Here is a 22,402-nt window from a genome sequence, read left to right on the forward strand (position 1 = left end):
TCCTCAGTGGGACTGAATACAGATTCTGCACGTTGATGCTGCTGTGGAAAAACTGCGAACACTCATCCAATCTCAGAGAAGTGGACCATATGACAGTTTTCCCACAAGAGAGTCTGCAATCAGAAAGTAAGTCAAACATACATTAGTAGATCAGAAAATCCTCTAACAATCTCTTCAGGAAAACTACTTTGGACCTGGAGCCTCTTAAGCCTGACTAGGACAAAGTTATTTTGAGGACCATCTTGGTATTTGCATTCTGACATTGTGTTAGAAGTCTTTCCATGAAAAAACAAACAAGCAAACAAACTCAACAACCAAACAAAAAACCACCATACCACCACACATTTAACACTTTTAACAGAAAACCTGAATAATTTACTGTCTGGAAAAGGCCGCTCAGCATGAGAAGGCTGCCTCCTTGCTAGCTGGACACTCACTGCCATCCTACATTAGTATCAGCAAATACAAACTTAGTTACTAGGCAGACTTCTCACACAACTGATGTTCCTTTGGGGAGATGGAAAGCTTAGAAAAGCGACATATCAAACGATGTTGGCATGTTATTTTGTGACTGTGCTTTTCATAAACAACTGGGAGACCTGGTATAGTGATCTGGTGGAACAGCAGCCAAGAGCCACTGCATGTCCAACAGGAACATCTCTGCATGGCAAACTCCATCTCCCAACAGCCACACACAGCATTTCAACCCCCCTTGTTTCAATAACCTGCCACAGGTGGGGATGCAATAGTTAAACAGAGATGTGGGTAGCTCTCCACAATACAGTCTCATTTAAAACAATGCAAAAGTAATTCGGCAGGGTCTGAAGGTTTAAATTGTAATCACACCCCCCTTTGCCCTTTCACATGACTGTTCCCAAAGGAAATTCTGCTTCAAAGCCTCACGATTTCAGGCACCTGAATCAATAAGCCTCTGCTCTGAAATACACAACAGCAAATGAATACGCTGTCCCCATTGCTTTTAAGTACAAACAGCACCAGCACTTGAGAAGGCACCGACACATCGCGCTGGTCCGAACACGCGCGTACATGGGCTCACACACCCGTCATCATCAGCTCACTGTTCCACTGAACCCCTCGTAGGCTTAATCCTGTTTTACTGGTCACATGAAACATACTTGTCCAGAGCAGTTGTAATCCCCTCAAACTGGAGATTTATTATTCCCAGCTAGACAGGAAAAAATAGATTGGTACGGCAGTTTATACTGGCAAAGATATGCTCAGAGTAATGCAAAAGATTTGCTTTAAATGAGCACTGGGGTAGAAAACACAGAGTTAGCGATGGCACACGACCCTGCTCCCAGGCTTTGGTGCTACAACCAGCTGGGAAAGCAAACTTTCCAGACAACCCAAAAGACCCCAATCCAGCCACCACTTCAGCTGAAACAGATAGCAGCTTGAAGGCAAAGTTTCAGCTGGAACTCAGGTCTAGAATTTCCAAAATGTGTTTTGCATTTATTAGTAGAAAAGATAAACAATCAGCTCATACAGAAGCTCAGGCTCATTTCAAGTTGTTCACAAAGGGATTCAGCAGGAGATGCATCAATATAAAACTGCCGTGAGATGCAAAAGGACACGATGCGTAGCAAAAAGCATACTTTTAAAGCAGCATACTGGAAACATCATCTAAAATATCACTTATTCCTGCAATTGCTAATTCTGAAGTCCTAGATCCCAATTTAATATCTAGGCTGTAGCCCAAACTTCTGAATCAAAGTGACACAACTCATGACCCTGTGCAGTAATTACCTCTTGAAATCCCAGATAACTGCAGAAGGACAAACTGTACAGACAGGTGACCTCCTCTGTTCTGTTAATCCTGATGAAAAAAAGCCAGGGAAGGTCTGTTTCTCACGGTGTCCTACCTGCTGCTCTGGTCAGCAAGTTCCACCCAAATCTGACACTGGACCTTGCAGATGTGGACACCAAGGCCAGAGATACATACAGCCATAGAGTCATTTTTTGCACCAGTCTCGGCTTTATACTTCTACCTCTATTTGGAACATTTCATGTCTGATCATCAGTAAATGAAAAAGCAGCAGCTCAAGTAATTTGGTTTATAGCAAGAGACAATTAAATACCCTAACATATCTTGTTGTTGGGAAATTTCCCTATTTAACAGCTGCTTCCCCCTTGCTAATGCAATCCTATTCCCCCCAGCATCCCACCCTGAATAATTTCTCCTGGACCCTTCCCTGGTTATACACATTCAATAATCAGACTTTCATGCTCCCCATTTACTGTCAGTTATCCAAATGATACAAATTTAGCCCCTTTGATCTTTCCTCATACGTCGGTCCCTCCAGGCCCCTAATCACTTTTTTCACTCTTCTCTGAACTGCCTCCAGTAATGATGTGATTCTAATCCTCTAGAAGGAGACGCTTTTGGCTTCAGTTCTTCACGCAGATGCGAGCAAACCAATTCAGACTTCACAAGCTCCGCTCGCAAGCACTGTCACCAGCCGCCACGCATTAAACCGTGACCCTGAAACAAAGATGGAATTGTCTCATGAACACTAGAGGTGCCAGAAGCTGAAAGGAAACAGTGAGAATTAAAATGATGAACCGATCAGCACTTTACCCAGCCATCAGGACCTCGTGCGGGTAAAAGCCACATTCAGGGGACAGGCAGAGCTGTCTGCAGATGCTCTGAAGATGCGATGGTGACAAACCCACCGCTCACGCAGCAGCTTCACGATAAACGCGGCGGGTAAATGGTACAGATAAGCACCGGGGTCTGCCCGCAGTGCCCCAGAGCTCTGTAGCAATGCCCAAATGCCACCTTGCAGCGGCTGCAATTCAGTGGCAAGCGATACGAACCTGGTCACGCTGACAAGGCGCCTGGCAGCCCAGAGAAGTGTGAGCACCTCCACCAAAGACAGCAGCCAGCAAAAGGGCCTCCCTAGGCCAGGCCTGACCCAGCAGTGCAGCACACAAGGCCACTTCTGAAGAGCTTCCAGATTTACAGAGTTGTTGCTGAGTTAAAGCCACGCTTAAATTTTATATATATATGTTTACAATAGGGTAGCTGACAAAAACTATGTATTAGTATATACTAGCTGGTACAGCTGAGAAAGAAGGAAGCTTACTGCTCCCCTTCTAAAACCTGCATATTGATCTGGACAGAACAAACACGAGGCACAAAGAGCAAGTATGGCATAACCATGAGGAAAAGAAACTAGAGGTGCTATTCACAAAGCCTGGTAAGGTCAGTTCAATAATATCTAAAAGACAGTTAAGTAACGAGCTCTAACTTTACCCGTTACAGCTTGGAAACTACCCTCAAGTTGGAAAAAAATATTAAATAAATATTGCCCTGAAAACATAGGAATGTAGTTTTTAAAATTTCTTTTCCTGATCCCTATTTTTGACTTTTGTGTTTTCAAAGCCATATTTAAAAACTTTAAATATTGTTAAAATATGGCTTTAATTAGTAGTTCAGTGGTTGAGTGCTGTCAGTAGCACGTCTTCATGTTGTAAGAAGATCATTAGATTTTTTGCAGTTTTCCTTCTTTTAATACGAGTTTCTTCCGCCACCATCTATGAGACAAATGAAGGGGATCTGGAGGCAACTTCCTTGTACAAATTAAGAACAAATTTGTATTCCATTTGCTATTTTCACGCACTTTCACTACAACCGCGCTGCGGCAACGCTACAACAGCTCTGGCTCCCGCCGCTTCTCCCGCCCGAGGCAGAGGAGCAGGGACAGGAGGTGCAGGGGTAACATCCAGCACCGCGCACAGCCTGCTCGGGGATGCGGAGAAAAGGAATGAAATGCATTAAACAACAAGCAGACAAAGCTGCGGCCCCTTTGGTCTCCTCCAGCACAGCTCATCTCGAGAGCAGAACAAAGCAGCCGGGGACAACAAGCACTGATCGCTTCAAAGCGGTTACAGTAGTTCCAGTACCCAAGAGACACAGGACTAAATCAGAAGTTAATCCTGGTGCAGGGAATCTCGTGGTAAGGAAAGACTTTGTGTAGCAAACAGCAGGTACATGAGGGACATCACATAGTGCAGTCAGCACCAGGCTGCCGGCTCCGTTAGGAACCATTTCCCACAGCCAAACTCAAATATACGAGCGACTAACACACTGAGAGGCATTAGAGCATTTTTCCAGGTAACACGAGGCACACTTTAATGTAAGGAAGGTGTTCCTGCTCTACTGCCGTACCAGAAGCTGACACAGGTCACACAAACACACGCACAAAATCTGTGCCTGGTTCAGTGACGTGACCAACGGTAACAGCTCCACAAACAGCTGTGCCGGCCCTTCTGGCACCCACACACCACCCCTGAGAAATGAACACTCTACACCGCTGCCAGCAGCATATACCTGCTTATTCTGAAGCTGGTCTGCGAGAAGCCAGCTTTTCGGAGATATTTTCCATGTTCACAGTTCACTATTCACGAAGCTGGCAGGATCACCATCCTCTCCTGGCTTTGACACAGATCAAAGTGCTCACACAGCCCCTCTGCTGCTCCCTCGAATTCCTCGCGTACTCTTTGCTACGCAGCAGCAGCCCTCGATATTTTAGACTATTTCCCTTAGTGCATTTTCTAGTGAGCACATAAATAAACTACAACAAATTGATTCTAATTTGACAGCCAGTAAGTAAATGCCCTTTAAATTCTTTCCACAGATGTGCTGCCTGATGAGCGTGTTCTTCACTACAGCTAAGAGAATAGATTTCTGACAAAGGCAGGCACCTTTCTCAGAATCCACAGGACTCTGCTTGTTGCAGAAAACTTCACATTTCATGCACAGGGATCACACCGGGTCCCCGGTCGCACTTGAACTGCGTGTACTCCAATCTGACAGGTCACCCTCTCGCAGCAGGATCCCACGCACACACCACTGCTCTGGGTAGGGTGCACATCTCCTGCCTTGTCACACACCAAGTGACACCCAGGAGAAGGTGCGTGCAAAAACCAGATGACAGAAACAGCTCAAAACGCTGCGTTTCAATGATTAAAAGGTATCAAAGCAAAAAAGACAGCTTCTGTTGGGCAACAAAGCATTACATCCCACAACTACATGCCCAGAAAGGCGCAGGGCACTGTGCTACGAGCGCAGAGGAGGCAGAATTCATCAAAGCAGGATTCAAAGCGGGAAAGTGCTGACGGCAGCAGAGCGGCAGGAGCCGCAGCAGCAGGAGCCGCCATCTCAGCGGTTCGATGGCCAGCGGTGATGTCTCCATGGCAGCGCAGAAAAGGGTCTGAGCAGGGGAGGGCTGGCTCCCTCCCTCCCAACTGAGAGACGAGACGCACAGAAATGAAAACCCTTCCGAACTCGGTCCTGACAAAGCCAGGTCGTGAGCCCCAGCACCTCAGACCTCCCCCTTCAGATGGAGGCACAATAGAAAGAAACTTGGTGTAGGGCTGTAGCCTATAAACCCTGGGTAAGAACCTCTTAAGCAGGTTCAGGTGACTCAGGGACAAGTGATTTTAATGCAGCTTTAAGTGCTCATTTGCACAAGTCAAGAGCTTCAGTGCTATCTGCATCCACACCGCCTAACAAGTCTGGGCTGAACACCTCAAAGGAGTCAATGCTGTTCAAATGAAAACATTATTTCCCAATTAAAATAACTATCAGGCAAAAAAAATGCTTGGGTTCCAGTGGAATCTGCATTTGTCAAATGGATTCAACAGGACACGGTGAAGTCAAACAGCAGCAGGTGAGGGCGACACGTCTTTGTTTACCATCACTGATTGCCAGAGACCAGACAGAACTGGGATACAGCTTGACATTAAGATAATTATTGTTTTGACACTTGTATCAAGTGGCACTAGACATATTCTGGCTCCAAAGGGACAAACCAGTACATTTGTGTACATGCCATAGATTATCTTGGAGTGGGATCCAGGTTTTCTAGGATTTATTACAGAAACCCCAGATTTTGCACAGAAGCGGACAGGTCAACCACCAGCACGATCATAAAGATACTAATAATCTTGCTAATAACGCCTCTGGCAATACGGGCAGGACCTGGGGTCACTTATGCTGCAGTGAAACACAAGTCTACAAAGAGGGTACAGGTTAATGTTCCTAACGTGAACATCTATAGTGGGGTGAATCCTAGTTTTAGCTGCTTATTGGAACCAAAACATTAACCGGTCAATGCTGAGATGATTAACAGGATAAGATTAAGGTTAAAACTAGAAAATCTATTAACCTAAGATATAAATGTTGTACCTGGCAGGTCATCAGTCTTTCAAGCCTCAAGGGTTTGGACACTCCAAGCAAACAGGAGACTGACTCATGTGGCCCAAGGTTCTGTGCAAAGACCGACCAAACCGTTGTCCTGCCCCACCAGAAGCCATGGACCCCCTGTCCCACCGCCCGTCACCGCGGCTGCACAGACCAGGGACCACAGCCTGGTCAGGCAAGGGAGAGGTTGCTACACACAGCAGGGAAAACAAAGAAATCAGCATCAGGAACGGCAGATTCAGCTCCACACCCAATCACAACCACTATGAATTCAGCTTATAACAGAAGTTTTAGTCGGGAAACCAAATTCACCCAGTCTGCCGGCTCTAGTCTGCGTATACACTTGTCACTCAACTGTCACACGTATCCATTCACTGTCTGTTGTGAGAATAATTGGAAAGAATTTTAATTGTGTCTCAGAAGCCCTCCCTTCTCAATGAGACAGAGACATACAGTCCACCTGCATCTTCCAGTCTAATTTCCCTTAGGAAAATTTCCCTCTAATGCATTATTTCACATCAGACAACCTACTACACAGAGTAATTCTCCAGACTGCACTAATTGTTAAACTTTGGTGTTTATCATTTCCTGCTTTTTCAAGCAATGTGCAATTCCCTTCCCCTGTGTTTGCTTATTCGCCTCGAGCTACTTCTTTCCTCATCCAGCTGAGACAACCCTGGTGCAATGCTGGGGTTGGGTGGGGGTGGCTGGAAGTGATAAATAACAGGAATAAAATAACCACTTGAAAATGCAGAAAGTTCTGTAAGCAACCCAGGAGCCTACCTTAGCTGTACATGCAACTACTTCTGCTACGAGCAGTTTGATTATCACATCAGCAATCACAGAAAATACCAAGATGCATTATATATCCACCCTGTTTGAGCTACTCTGGATTTCCAGTGGATATAAATCGATAAGCGAACAAAACTGTTCAAAAATCCAGCCAGATTTGGTTTTTTTAGTACCCAAGTAAATCTGGACAGAACAAGCCTCCATAGGACAGTAAGGAATTTATCTGACAACATAATTTGTTATAGACAACCACAGCAATCTGGGGCACGTCTCCTTTTGGAGACAGCAAGGAATTTCCTATAACACATTTAAGTGGTTCTGTCAAAGAAACAGGTTAAACTTCAACAGAATCTCATAAAATGAGAAGTCTGTTACAAAAGATTCACCAGAATGCCACAACCTTCAGAAATCTTTAGTAAGCCGATCCCCTGCAGTCACAGCTTGTGCATGTACGGAGATCAACGTTTACCCTGAGAAGCCCAAAAAGCCAAGTCCTGTTGTTGGCAGCTGGTTCAGCCACAGAACCTACATCTCCTCAGACCTGACAGCTTGAGAAGCAGCTTCTTTTCCCCGGTCGCTGCAAGAGGAAAGAAGGACAGAGCTCCATCACGCTGCTGACACAGATACCAGCTCGGATCGCTATGAATTCAGGCATAACATCATTCCAGAGCCAAGTACTGGATGGCCTTAAATGGAAAAGATCTACAATATTTAACAGGTCAGGAATACTAGCCATTTTTGTTTATTTAAGCATACAAGAAGGTAGATTTAGATTTTAAAAGCCTCTTAAGAGATACGGGATAGGAAGGCTTACTGTGAATGCTTTGAAGTGCTCTCTGATAATGGCCAGTATTACAACTGGGGGGAAGAAGCGGCGGTGGGGAAGGAGGGGTGGAAACAAAACACACCAACAAAAAAACCCCACAATCTGCTTATTTTCACCTAGTATGAGCAGAATTCTGCAAAGCAGGCTTGATTTTCCAGCTTTAAAAATCAGAGCACTTGCCACACTGGTAAATCCTGATGCAACCGAAGCCACTATTGCCCATAATCTACTGATCTGTAGAGAAAGGAGCCCAAGGGTCAACTAAGCTCATGCTCCTTTGCAGGAATTATCATTGCCTTGCAAGCATTTCTCAGCCCTTCTGTAGCACAACTCATTTCCCCACACAGGGGAAAAGGTCACTTTACACCAGCAGCCGCCCAGGAATCAGCCAATTCCATTCCCCAAGGAGAAGAGCTCTACGACCCGACATTTCTCAATACAACGCAGGTTGTGCTCACAGCATCTTCCCAGCAGCGCTGCTGCGGAACAGGCCGCGCAGGCACCACTGACAAGAGCCAGGTCATGCAAAGATCTTCCATTGTTTTACAGAAACTGATAGAGCCTTGTCTCACAGAAGGTGTTCGGGCTCATTCAGCGCCCACCTCTGATTGCACAGCAAACGGTTCCTCTCCATCCCCGCAGAATTGGACGTGTGTGCCCAGATTAAAGCACAGCATCGAGAGACGGAGCCATGAATTGTGGTGCACACCTACAGGCCAAAAGGAAACAAAGAGTCTGAGTTTCTGGATCCTGCTGTTATGCTTTTTAAAAATGACAGCGACCAAGATGGAATGCGCTGTTACGTTCTTGAGCACATATTTAAAACCCTAATGGAGCACTTAGGCATATCATAATACTATAGGTTCAGACTTCAAAAAACCTATACAGAGCTCAAAGAATAAGTTATGACAGAAATATAACGATATTTGCATGAATTTACTAAGAGCATATTTTCTGTACTGCAGGAAAACTGAAAAAGGTATTTGTCCATAGCAGAGTTAGTACACACGAACTGAATGCTCTTGGTAAACATACGTAACTTTTGCATGTCAGTAACAAAGGGATATTGCAGTTCATCACTGTGTTGTTACTTATTTATTGTTGTTAATTATTTATTGAATCCTTCATGAAATCTGGCACAGCCAGTGATTTCGGGTTTTGTCAAGCATTTAGTCATAAAAGCTTAGTAGCAAATGACTCCTATATGCAATTTTTTTTAGTATCTAAAACACTCTCTGCTATCAGGCTTCTCGAACACACAAAATTGACAACATTGCTCCTGCATAACAAACAAGGTACATTCAATAAACTTGAAACACCACTTTTTTTCAACATGCTGGCTTTAATAATTTTGAAAGGAGTGCTCTCTCACCTGAACTCCAGCATCCCTTTATGTGATCCCAAGTATAATGGCTTATTATTATTATTATTAATGGATAAAAGAGCCTGCAGTAGCAACCAAGACCACGGCACCAGCCCAGCCACGCTCTCCTTCCCTCAGCCTCAGGCTGCAGCAAATCCCAGCTGATGATGGATCGGAGCACCCGAGGTGAGGCCGGGGCAACGAGATCCAGCGAAGAGCAGCAGATCAGCTCGTTTCATGTGCCAGGGAGCCCACCGAGCGAGCACCCCGAGGGCAGCAATACAGCACACCCACCCTCCCAGCAAACCCCGATGCCTTCAGAGAGAAGCTGCGATAAGGGACCGAATGGAAAGAGATGCAATTCCTGCAGCCTGAGCCACTCAACATATTAACACGACTAGCTTTACGCTTTTTCAAAGAATATAATCAATATAACACACCAGCCGTATCTGTATCCAGATCATGCATAATTTAATGCATCGTCCCAAGAGCCTGGCAGTGCAGCTGTGCTCACCCCAACGCACGGGATACCCGCTGGAATTGCAGCCTGGCTTCCCAAGAAAACAGGCTCCCCCCCGCTGACCGTCTACGGAGAACTGTGTTCCACCGTATTCCACCATCACCGCACTGGGAGCAGCCACCTGCCAGGCAGAGACACCTGCGACCCTGCAGGGAAACGGAGCCAGAGGCGAGGCGGGGAAGACCACAGGGCAAGAGTCTTTATTAGTTCTGGTGCTCATGGAAAAACTTAGTAAACAATAGTAATTTTCTAAGCTTAGAAAAATATACGTGGTTTCTGACAGATCAGTCGCATGCGAACTTTTTTTCATTAGCTGAAGGCAAGATAACGCCTTACACACTACAGGTGATAGTTGCCTCTCAGCATCACCAAACAAAGGAGCTTACTCCAGGTTTACAGACAGGACCGCATTTGAACCTATGCTGCACAGTTTAACAGTTGTAAAAGCAAATATCATGCGATGAACAAAACACCTTACACATTTAATAATTAAAAAAAAAAAGCGGGCAGAGCAAAAGAAGGCGAGTACAAATCTAATAAACCAAGTAAGCCTCCTAACCTAGTACAGCAGAACACATGTTCAGCTTTTGTACTGACAGCTCTCATATTTGGATATTTTTACGGGAAAGAGGCGGGCAAATCACTGCTCAGTCACTTTCACAAACGACCAACAGCGATAAAGAGCCAAGGGCTTCAGGAACGCTGCAGCTACTACGCTGCCTTTCGCATTGTGTGTCCTGTTCAGAAATGGAGCAGCAGTGCCTTCTCAAGCGGTTTGCGTGAGTCATTTTCTTGAAACTGCTCTGTAAAGCACATGACTGCAACGCTACAAAGGCGCCCAGGCCAGCAGAAATCATAGAATGTCCTGAGTTGGAAGAGACCCACAAGGATCATCAAGTCCAACTCCTGTCCCTGCACAGGACAACCCCACAGTTCACACCATGTGTCTGAGGGTGTTGTCCAGTCTCTTATTGAACACTGTCAGGTTTAGAGCTGTGACACCTCCCTGGGGAGCCTGTTCCAGTGTCCAGCACCTTCTGGGTGAAGAACCTTTTCCCAATGTCCAACCTAAACCTTCCCTGGCACATCCCCTGGCTCACATGAGTATGCTGGCAACACTGACAAAATAACCTCTGCTGAGATTTTATTGGTACTACAGTTAAAACAGAACCTATTCCAACATGCACATAGTTTCCATCACATCATAGCAGGAACAGGAATCGTTTTTTGCTCAGACCAGTAAAATGCTTGACAGTTCAGACAAATTCAGCTATCTTCTGTGCCCTTTACACAGTCAAATCAGGTTGCCCAAAATCAGTTTGATTTGGACACAGATGATAATGCAGAGAAAAAAGAAATAACAACTGACAATGTGATTTAAGCATAAGTGGGTGAGCCAATACTGCAGAGTGAATCCTGACACTCGAAACGGAATCTTCCAGAGCCGAGGAGTCCAGCCAGCAGCCAAGAATAATATTTCAGTGGTTCAGTCGATACTGCTGTAACCATGGCCTGGAGGGGTTTCCATAGCCATAACCACAGGAGTGACTGCACATTCAGTTGAAAATAGTAAAAACAGACACTTAAAAATCTATAGCTTGTAGACATCTTAAAACCGGTTTGAAAGGAGGCACAGAGGGGCTTGAAAAATGCAGACACTTCCATCAAGCTTGCCCTTCATCTATTACTCCTGTTGAAGACAATTATTTGAAATAATAACTCCACTTATTAGAAGCAATTGCCTGCTTGAAAAAATTGAAAGAACAGCTTCAGGACAGCTGAAAAGAGATGAGGTATCAGTGACACAAAGCCTGACGGATTACCCGGAGATGCAGTGGCAATACACACTCCAATCAGGACGTTCTGAAGCACTATTTATTTCAGTGTCTAGTACTGCAAGCGAGAGACGCTCTCATGCATTTCACATATGATTTCTATTTCTTCCCTGATGTAAAACACAGTATCACACATCATGCTACAAAGAAAGAAGGAGCCCTGCTGGTTCAAGCAGGTTTTTCCAAAAGAAAGGAAAAAAAAAAAACAACCAGAAAACCAAAAGTATAATAGTCCACAGCTGCCAGAAGCAAGGGGTCATTGCTGAGGAGGGGCAGCCCAGCACATTCAGTTTGCGAGATTTTCCCTTAAAAGAATGTCAATAAAACGCACTGCCAAGCGCGCTGAAGAAGAACGTCCTGCCAGGGATCGAACCCGCGGAGCCACCGCACGGACACGGGGAGGGGGGGCGATGCCGCCGGTCACCAGCCGGCAACGGGCGGCCCCGGCCCCTCCCCGGGACACCGGGTGCCGCCGGCCCCGCCGCTGACCCCGCGTTGGAACGCTGCTCCAGCCCCGCAGCCATATTAGGGAACGGCCCGACAACCGGCCCGACCCCGCCAGGCCCCGCGGGCGGACACGGCGGCCCGGAGCCCGGCCCAGCCCCGCTGCCCCTCGGCGGCCCGGGCGGGGCGGGGAGCGACGGCCCCCGGAGGGAAAGAAAAGTTCGCGACGCCTCCGGCGCCTGCCAGGCCAGCCCCGCAGCGAGAGCGGGGCGGGGAGCGCGGCCCGGCTGTCCCGGACGGGGATCGGGACGGGCACCGGCCGGCCCCGCCGCTCCGCCCGCGGCTGCCGGGGCAGCCCGGCTCCCCCGCGGGCCCTGCCGGCGCGTCACCCACCTTCTTCCGGGGCTGCCATTTCATCATATTTGTAGAGCGGGGTCGCGGAGCATCAAGGTCGCGCTCGGGTGCCGGCGGCGGGCGCAGCGGGGCGGCAGCCCCCGGTCATGCTGCCCGGCCCCGCCGCCAGGCCCGCGCCGCGCCCCGCCGCGCCCGCGGGAGAGGAGCCGACCCCGCCGCCAGGCCCATAGGAGCGGGGCTCTGCCCACCCGCGGCTCCGCCGCTGCGCTCACGCCCGCGGCCCGCAGGGAGCCGCGGCTCCCGGGCACATCGTGCGCGGCCGCCCTGCGCCGAGTGTGGGGCGAGCCCCGGCCGGCGCCGCCCGCCGCACGGAGGCAGAGAGGGGCGCGGGCAGAGCCCGCCGCACCGCCCCCCCGCGCCGCCGGGAGCCCCCGGTCCTGCCACCGCCCCCGGCCCGCCCCGGCCCGCCCCCGAGCCGCGCACGGGCCTCCGGGCCAGCAGGGGGCGCGCACAGCGGCGGTGCCCCCCTCCCAGCAGCAGCGTGGCCCGACGGCGGGTCCCGCAGCGGTCCCGGCCCGGGGGTGCAGGGGGGTGCAGGGGGGTGCAGGGGGGTGCAGGGGGGTGCAGGGGGCCGCGGTACCACCGGCTCCATCGCTCTCGGGGGTGAAGCTGCGCAGCTCCCGCATTCTGCCCTCCTCTGAGAGGTTTCAGCCTGAGCTCTTGATACTGTTCTGAGACAATTCTCTAAAAAAGGAAGAGTCTCAGGAGAGTTAAAAATCCTTACTAGATGAACTCGACACAATTTTACTTGGTTTTATATTACTGAAGAGGTACAGAGCCATAGTTTGCCATGATTGGCACCCAACAGCGCAGCATCTCAGAGGTGAACAATAATGGCAACTGTAGTATCCAAACAGGGATCAAATATTCACTGCTGGGTCCCTTGCAAACAGAAAAGTCAGTTTATCTTTGTGGCAGCTCCTCACTGCTGAGAGATGCTCATCAGATCACAGGGAGCCAGGAGCAGGTAACCCATGGTGGGGCTGCCATCCCCCCGCCATGGCTGCTCCTTGTCCCAGCAAAGCCAAAGCTCGGGCAGCAGCTCCAGACACATCAGCACCACACATAAAGCAACCTGGGGAGTTCCCATCCTCCCTGCAACACCCGCAAACACCTGCTCTCCGTTCCATGTTCCTGTTCATACACCTTCGTCTGCATTACCAACAGTACTTGTGGCAGCATGCTCTACATTAAATTGCCAAGGAGATGCAAGGGAAAAATAAAGCTTTGAAGAGCAGTAGGGACAGAAAAGAACATATGTGTCAGCGCAGAAAAGGAACTCCATCTGGTTTTACTCATCAGAGCTCACCTACCATGGAGCTACACCCTTTTATCATACTAACAGTATCGACTGTGTACCCCAAAACTCATTGATTTCCATAAATTAAAATGCAAGCATTGACAATTCTGCAGAGTTCTGTCGATGGCAGAGCTGGTACTCGAGTAAAGACAAAAAAATGCTCCAACTCAGATAATGCCTTTTACCATAATGCTGTCAGAAAGAAACAATTTAACTCACGGACAGATTGCAAAATGTGTTGTTTTGACATGATCAACAGGAGGTTTTTGAAATTCTTTCTGAGTAAAGATAATTAAGAGGAAGCAAAGCAGGAGCTGTGCATATACACCTGTCACAAAAGGGAGCGAGCTAGTTCAGTCCCAATCTTAATTCCCACTCCAATGACTGGCATTTCTGCTATATTTAAAGTTGTGGGGTTTTTTTCTGTTCAAAAAAGTAATAATGTTGGCACTATTTTCAAAGCTATAGAAAATATCCAGAATAAAGGCAGCATAAATGCCTGACATCTGAAGGAGATGGCAAACATTATTCACTTTTTCAAAGTCAGAGAGTTATCCGAATTCTTTAAGATTAAAAAGAACGCAGCATGATTTTGGAGTTTGTTTTTAAGGTTCCACTTTCTCTTCCCAGGTTGGAAGCCACTCAGTATGTAGTGATTCAATTGCCAGAAAATGCTGAAACCATCCTCTTATGCTGGCAGCTTCCTCCATCACGAGGACAGAATCCTCATGTCTGTTTCAAAGTGAAACAATTCATTTTCTCCAGTAATCCGCAAAGCCAAGAAATTCAAGTGCTAATGCTTTGTAAAGTCCAGCCTGAATCAGTGGACAAGTGATGTAATAATACAAATGCTAAGTAGAAGATAGTGTTGGTCCATCCAAGTTCAATTCCTCTCAGTCCATTAAAGGTGAAATGGCCAAAGAAGAACCACCAGCTCCACTTCCCAGCAACATGGAAAAAGGCTGTGTGTTACTAAGACATTTCTGATGTCAGATCTCATCTTACAACTCAAAAAAAAAATCTTTAAAGTGTCTTTTTCAAATTAATCTTTGGCAAGAAACTAAAACTATACGATGTACTATGTCCTTCATTGCACAACCCTTCATTTTTAATAACTTGTAAGTTCTAATACTTTGTTACACCTTGAAATTCCCTCTGCTGAACCAAAGTGCATAATCTAGAAGCAATCACATGTACTGCAAGTAGAAAATAGTCCTGTTGGAGATGTCTTGGTGAGCAGACTGCAAGTTAGGCTACCCACAGTGCACATTTATTGTGTCATTGCACAGTTTAGCAAGCAGCTAACTGGACAGCAGCTAACTGTTTCAGCAGGTACGTAAAGATTTAGAGTAACAACTTGATCTAACAACGTACAGTTTCCTGTGAACTCCCTGGACTGGCAATCTGAAAGACCCCAGCACTTCAACAGTTAACAACACACCAACACTGCAAGAGGGATGTAGATCAAGCTCCTAATAGCCAAGTCCCTTGGCAAATTCATGAAGCATAATAAAATCAAATCCTTTTATTTCTGAATTTATTAAAGCAGCCTTCAATTCATTACAATGATTCTGCATCCATCGTTTCGTCTGCCTCAAACTAGCACGCTGCACACAAACAGGGCACCTTGCAATTGTTTAATGATCGGATACAGCACACTCGATCTGAGCTACTGCAGCTGCTAAGCACACGACATCCACGGAAGGGAGAAAGTGTCTTCTCTAGATGTTAATTTATGGCAAGTTCTTGTGCAACTTCTAGTCAAAATTCACTTCCAGCCTCCACACAGGAGGTGCTTTGGGCACACCATCTATGGTTCCTTCCCTTCTACAGACACACGTGCAATCCAAGGAGTGCACAGTAAAGGGCAAGAATACAGCACAGTAGGAAAGTAATTCAAGGTCCTGGAAAGTTTTTGCACATTATACTGGTCTGCTGGTCCATCTACCTTTTGTTCCTGTTGCATTTTGCTTCTGGACTGGAGCATTTCACCATGTCCTCTTGATAATAAATATTGATTGTTCTACGCTGTATAGCAGTAGCAGGGATTATTTTCCTTATTAGGTTACCTGGGGTTCACATCTCAGCAGCTGACTCTCTTCAAAACACTGAAAATCACTTCAGAAAATACTTTGTTTAGTCAAGTAGAAAAAGCTCCTTTCACAGCAGTATAATCCAGCCTGAAAAACCAAGGAGAGGGCTTTGAAAAATGAGGATATACTTATCTGGAAAATACCACTTCTGACAGGAGAAGCAGCTGAGAAAAACTGGTTGCTTAAGACTAATTAGAGAGTTGTAGCACAATTTAGTTCAAAGAGATGCAGAACTGAAGATAAGGAAAAAGCCTACAGCATTTATTGCTGGCAACTGGATTCATGAAGCTGGAGGGGCCGGGGAGGGAGGTGGTCACACAGGCTAAATTATCTGAGGGCTGTAGGTGCCTGTTACTAATTACAAATTATTCAGTGGTACCATGAAATGATCAAATAGGTTAATAAAAGATTAGAGCTAATCTTGTGATAGAGCATCCCCTCTGAGGTGCTGACACCGCGCTGGGGCTGAGGAACAGGCCCCCGCACAGACACGGCTTCAGCGGGACGTGCTGCGTGTTTGGCTCCGTGCGGAATCCCCACCAAACCCAGCACACTCCATGTCCTACACTTCAACAAGCAAGATATATGTAGAACACGTAATTTCCAGGTCTCCACATGAGGAACTAGAGAGAAGTCTGTCCACACAATATTGAGTCTAATATTAACAGAATAACCATTCAAACACATCTGCGGGAGGGACAAACAGGAACGAAACACAGGGAAGAAGTAGCTAAACAGCATTCTGATTCTTCATGGGCGCACACATAAGCCAATATTCTAAAATATTCAGAAATCAATATGGGGGCCAAATCCTTCATTATTCACAAGGGAAAAGCTATTAATGCAAAGCACCCAGCAAGACAGAGATGAGGGACTTCCAGAGCAAGAAGCCCAAGGACAAAAGTTCCAGTCACAAATAGAAATTTCTGGCTAGTAACTGTATTCATCAAGAGAGGCATTATTTAGGTGTAGTGTTGTGCCTGTGAAATGTTTATGTGATAGTCTTACAGCAAAACACATATTTGTCTAGTTTATTGGATAGGAAATATATACTAAATTTTAACTCTGTCTTCCCAAGGAAGGTGTCTGCTTTCAAACGGTTGATGGTGACTCTGTTATTGGCTTAAGAAGCTTCAGCTCTTTCATTACATGATTCAGAGCAGAAAACATGGTGTTTGGGACCTGCTTCTAATTATGACTTCCCCCTCCCTTTTTCCATAGGAAGCATAAGTACTGCTGCTATGGAGACAAGTGTAATTCAGTCAAGATGCGGGTCAAAGTAATGCTTGGGAGGCAAAGATTTACCAAAAAGTACCTTTTTGCTCTCTGTCCTCACCTGGAGAAGGCTCTTCGCCCAGCCTTCCCTTGTTGACTTGCATCACTGTCTGCTCTCAAGTAATAAATTCAAAGAGCCAAATAAATCCCCTGTAACTACCTGACACGTGCATCACACCAGGACAACCAGGGAGCTCATCTGCACCTCTCGCAAGGCCGGCGGCAACGGGGGGATCTGCACGTGCCGCAGCGGAGCCACATTGTGCACCGGAGGGGCTGGCACCCTCTGCGGGGCACGCTCAGCCGCCTCCTCTGCAAGGACATTTCTGCAGGTTCCAAAGGAACGCAGCTTGGGGTTGAGCGGGGGAACGTTCTGCTACCTCAGAGCACTGAAACTGTGCCTTATTTTTCAGCATTATTTATTGTTTATCAGTGGTTGGACTAACAGTGCCATAGGCACCTTCCAAATCTTTAAGACTATTACTTTTTAAAAAAATGCAGCTGTCAAGGAAATTAATTGTTTCTTTAGTGACACTGCTAATTTGATCACAAAAGTTGACAAATACACAGGTGAGGCTTCTGGTCAAGTTTCTGAAGCAGAAAAGGCATACGTGTCCTGTCCATACATAGTTCCATGGGATCTTTCCTACTGAACAAGTTTAAACAACTCCATAAAAACCCCAAAGGAAGCAGGTTGAACTTGTGGGCTGGTTTTCTCTTGCCAGAAACAAGGGGCTGCAGGGCAGGGCAGGAGGAAGAGGGGGAGCAAAGAGCAGGAAAGAAAGCACACAGATGGGAAAGAGCAACAGCCAGAGACAGAGAGAAAAGAGAACGTGCGTGGGCATGTGTGTCTATGGCCATGTCTGCATCTGTCCTTGCACCCTGCTCCACGGCACCCGTGGCACCTCGTCCGCCCCATTAAGCAGCAGCACCGATGGACTCCAAAGAACCGGCAGCAATGCTGTGGAGCCACGAACACAAATGCACAGGGAGTTCTGTCAGTCGGAGAGGGGAAGGGGACCCCCTGAATGGGAAATTTAGAAATAAATATTTTTCACTGTAAGGAGCAGAATTCAAAGGCAACCACAATTTCATTCCATGTTCCGATATTCACAGTAATCCCTCACGTCCCCAAGAAATGTTCCCAAGTGCTGCAGGTCTTTGAGGAAATTCTCATGTTTCACACGCCAGTGATTTCAGAGGGGATGCTGTTGTTCACATATTCGGAAGCTGCTCTTTCTTCCTCGCCTCCCTCCGGGCTCCCGCTCGTTGCCAAGCAACTCCAGCCATTCTGCAGGACCTGCCTTCCAACCACCAGCAGCTTAAACCACTACCGGTTACTGAAAAATAAAAAAATTAAGAATGGAAAGAAGCAAGGCTAAAACCAAAAAGCATTCTTTCCTTTAGGGCTTGGATCATTTTGTGGGAGCCTTGGAGGCTGCCGTTTGTCTGTAGGCAATAAACCACCGAATCCCAGGGGATGGGAAGGGACCTCTGGAGTCCCCATGTCCTCGAGCAGGGCCACCTGTGTTCACTTATCAGCCTTGCAGAACAGAAGCTTTAAAAAAGTTTATGAAGTATGAAAAGCCAGGAAAGACAGTAAAGGGGTAATTCAAAGAGACTAGACACAAAAACAGAGGTGTGGGAGAAAGACAAAGTGTGTTAATTGATTTCATGTAAGAAATGCAACTAGCTGCAGAGTGGGATGGACCAGCTCATCTGCCAGAAGTCCTGGGAAGCAAAGCAAGTGGTGCTAAGTGGTGGTGATTCTGCCTTGAGACAGTCGATCAGAAATCTACAGTACTTAGCAAAAAGCAGAAAAAACACAAACTGCTGCAATGAATACAATGAATACAACAAATACCTTTCCTGGAGCTCAGAGTTTTTTCTGGAAGAGGAAATGGGGGTAAGAAGCTACAGAGTTTTGTGACATACTCTGCATATTAAATTTGTCTTGGTTTTCAGGACACAGAACATACTTTCTAAATTAAAAGCAATGCAAGGTTTAATTTAAAATTCTTTTTTAGTTTCCTCTGAAAGGGCTACAGAATAAAACTACTGTATTGCAAAAGATCTGTTTTGTCTATTCAAAATTTCTCTTCCCCACGGTGGAAATGTAGGTACGTTACAGAAGCTATCCCACCCTTGAGCCCGAGATACTCAACAAAAGATCCTGTAACAGTCAGAAACAGCACTTATAACTCTCTAAGGAGTCTTCTCTTACTGATTTACAATGATAGACAGCTCTTCTGCTGAACTTTCTTGTAAAATGTGAAGCAGGAATTCCGTTTGTGTCTGTTCACATATTCAGTCGGGACGGTATGAATAAGAGATGTGACACAATTCATCCATATGCAGTATCAGCTTTTCCCCAAACCACAGTCTGCTGAAGCTGCACAGCAGCCCTTCTCACTGTTACAGCATCACGAGAACGGAAGAAAGGAATAAATGGAACTTCTGCACAATGACAAAGTGTCTACAGATACACAGCCAATGAGCTCTCAAAAAAACCCCAGATAAATCTTCTTCAGAAAGATGTTCAAAGAGCAGCTCTTTCTTTAGGCAATAGTTTAAGGAACAACTTGTCATTGCCATGTCAGAGATAACCATTCTAAAAGTGGGAAACAACCTTGAGATGCTGTAAAACTATACAGCACCACTGAAATAACTGGAGCAGGGATGATTTGGACTCTGAGGGGTTACATCTCAGATTCTTAGAATAGAATAGTTCCCGTTGGAAGGGACCTACAATAACCATTTAGTCCAACTTGCTGCTGGAGGAACATCTCCAGACGGAGACCCACTGCCAGCCCAGACATTTTTCAGCATAGAGTTGTGAGAATATTTAAGAATAACTAGGACAGCTGTTGGCTCCAGCCATGGCTCCAGCCTAAAAATACAGAAGAACGTAGCTGCTTCATTTAACATTGTGTGCTCAAGCATCCACACTGAAAGAGCGTGAGGCTCAGAGAGGTACTGAAATCTTTCTACATGGAGAAACAGAAGGAGCCAACCATGCAGCAACTTCCACCCCAGGCTGATAGGAAGGGTGAGAGGTGAGCTCTTTGCAAGAATCAAAAATAAGAAAATATTCAATCTGCATCTACGTAAGTGCTTCCTGATGATAAAATGTTAACTTTCACAGAATCACAGAGTGTCAGGGGTTGGAAGGGACCTCAAAAGCTCATCCAGTGCAATCCCCCCATGGAGCAGGAACACCCAGATGAGGGTACACAGGAAGGTGTCCAGGCGGGTTTGAATGTCTGCACAGAAGGAGACTCCACAGCCTCCCTGGGCAGCCTGGGCCAGGCTCTGGCACCCTCACTGGGAAGAAGTTTCTTCTCATGCTTAAGTGTAACCTCCTGGGTTCAATACTTTAAATACTTTTTAAAGAAAAAAATTAAACCATGCAATTAGAAGACTAAGTAAACAGATGTTGACTCCATAATCTGTTTTGACAATTAGCCTCTTTTCTTACTAAAGATTTATTACAAAGGTTGATCCCCCAGCAGCAGATCCCAAAGCACAGACTCGTCCTTGAAGGGTCACCTGCACTCTTTATATCCTCCTTTTTCTCCAACACAGATTTTGACATTTAAAAATTGAGATTATCAGTGGATACCCCTGAAACGGGAGCTCTTTGCAGATGCACAGAGCAGAGAGAAAAGAGTGAGTAATGTAATACGCATCCCCATAACATCATTGCTGACATGTGTAAAGTCCTCAGAGTAAGGACTACCTCTTGCATCCACAGCAGAATTCAAAGCCCACCAGCCGTCTCATGTATCACTATTAAGACTCAGGAGAGATGGAGAAGGCCCTATAGTTATAGAATTTCACTGTTACATACGATGCCTTCTTTATGTGCTGCATATACAAGTGATGACAGACAAAAGAGACCCAGATTAGTTTGATATATTCTCTCTGCCTGGTCACAGACCTTTACTCTGTTCCACATGACAGGGTAGCAGGCTTTCAGGAACGGAGTGACCGCCAGTTTTGCACATCACTACCCAATGGCCATTCTGCAAGTATCATAATTTAGGTAAAGTGCTGCCAACAAGCTCATATTTACACTTAAGATTACGATTATCCTTCTGATCACAAATCCCATCTAATTAATCTGTATATAGGCTTAGGCCTAATAAGCATAACTTTAAAGTCCTAAAATTAAAACAGTTTTACAATGATTTATTCCAAATCATTTCAGCCTCAATTAAAAAAGAGTTCTTGTTGCTGAACTGAGCTGCTACAGGAACCACATGGCAGATTAGAGAAGCTGCTCCCTAGATCTGACAGCCTGGCCTATTAAATCAGTCATTTAGTTTGCTTGGTCTTGATCGTTCTGACATAACAGACAAAATCTGTCTGATCAGTGGGGAAACATACCTCTTAGAGACCTTCCTTCTATAGAACGAAGAACATAGCAAATTGTGTATCTTGTATACAAGGAAGAAAACTCCTTCCTGATGCCACTTGTTAAAGTTTATGCCTTGGAGTCTGACATCTGGGAGCATTTCTCATGTCTATCCAAGCACAGTGATATTTACAGGACTGTGCTCTTCCTTATTAAAGTGGCACAGAAGGGTGACAAGGCCTGAGAAGCACAACACGTGCTGCTGGCAACCACCAGGGTACACCTGAAACAGACACTGCAAAATCAGCTCAGTTCCGAAGATTCCAGAGGGGCAGGTTATCTGTGTAAATATTACAGGACACTTGCTTGGGATCTTTACGCAGACCAGCAAGATCACAGTACCACTAGCTAGCAATAATCCTTGTAGCAGGGATAATAGCACAAATGTACAAAACAGAAAAAGCTTGAAAGGCTGTCCCGTTTGGACAGGGAACTGCTGGCTTTCTGCAGGCTTTGTCCTGTTGCTGGCTTCCAACAGCTCCCTCCTCCCTCGAATCTCACAAGCCTGTGCAAAAGGAAGGAGGGGCACAACTGAATTTAACTCTCTGTACACAGATGACCAAGTAACATACACTGCACTGAATACAGATATTCTTAACTGACCTCAAAATTTGTAATGAAATTGTATTTTCACCCTGAAATACAGAAAAACGTAAACCCACCTTTGGTTTTATTGCACGTGAAGCAGGTTGAGTGAGAGATGCAAACAATCGCTGGAAGCACGTGAATCTGTGGCGAGAGCCGCGGCCCGGCAGAGCGGCTGGCACCGGCGGCGCCGGATGGCGCGACCATTCGTAAGGGGAGTGGGAACTGAAGTGAATGGATTCCTTTGAGTCTCATCTGCTGCAAATAAGTTCTACTCAGAAGCTCCAGATATGTTTGCTGGATAAAATA

At 46.2% G+C, this 22,402-nt stretch overlaps 1 protein-coding gene across 3 annotated transcripts in view; it reads right to left on the reverse strand.

Moving 5' to 3' along the window:
• The window catches only part of TTC28 (tetratricopeptide repeat domain 28), a 99,433-nt gene that overhangs the window by 59,943 nt on the left and 17,088 nt on the right, over window positions 1–22,402 (reverse strand). Inside the window, exon 1 of one of the 3 annotated variants that reach the window (XM_082066265.1) lies at window positions 12,403–12,737. The exons of the other annotated variants lie outside the window; for them this stretch is intronic. Coding sequence (XP_081922391.1) covers window positions 12,403–12,429 — 27 coding nt within the window. The 5' untranslated portion in view covers window positions 12,430–12,737. Of the gene's footprint in view, window positions 1–12,402; window positions 12,738–22,402 lie in introns of those variants that run through there. 3 annotated transcript variants of the gene reach the window in all.

The sequence above is a fragment of the Streptopelia decaocto genome, assembly GCF_964273445.1.
Source record: "Streptopelia decaocto genome assembly, chromosome: 15".
NCBI classification, from domain to species: Eukaryota; Metazoa; Chordata; class Aves; order Columbiformes; family Columbidae; genus Streptopelia; species Streptopelia decaocto.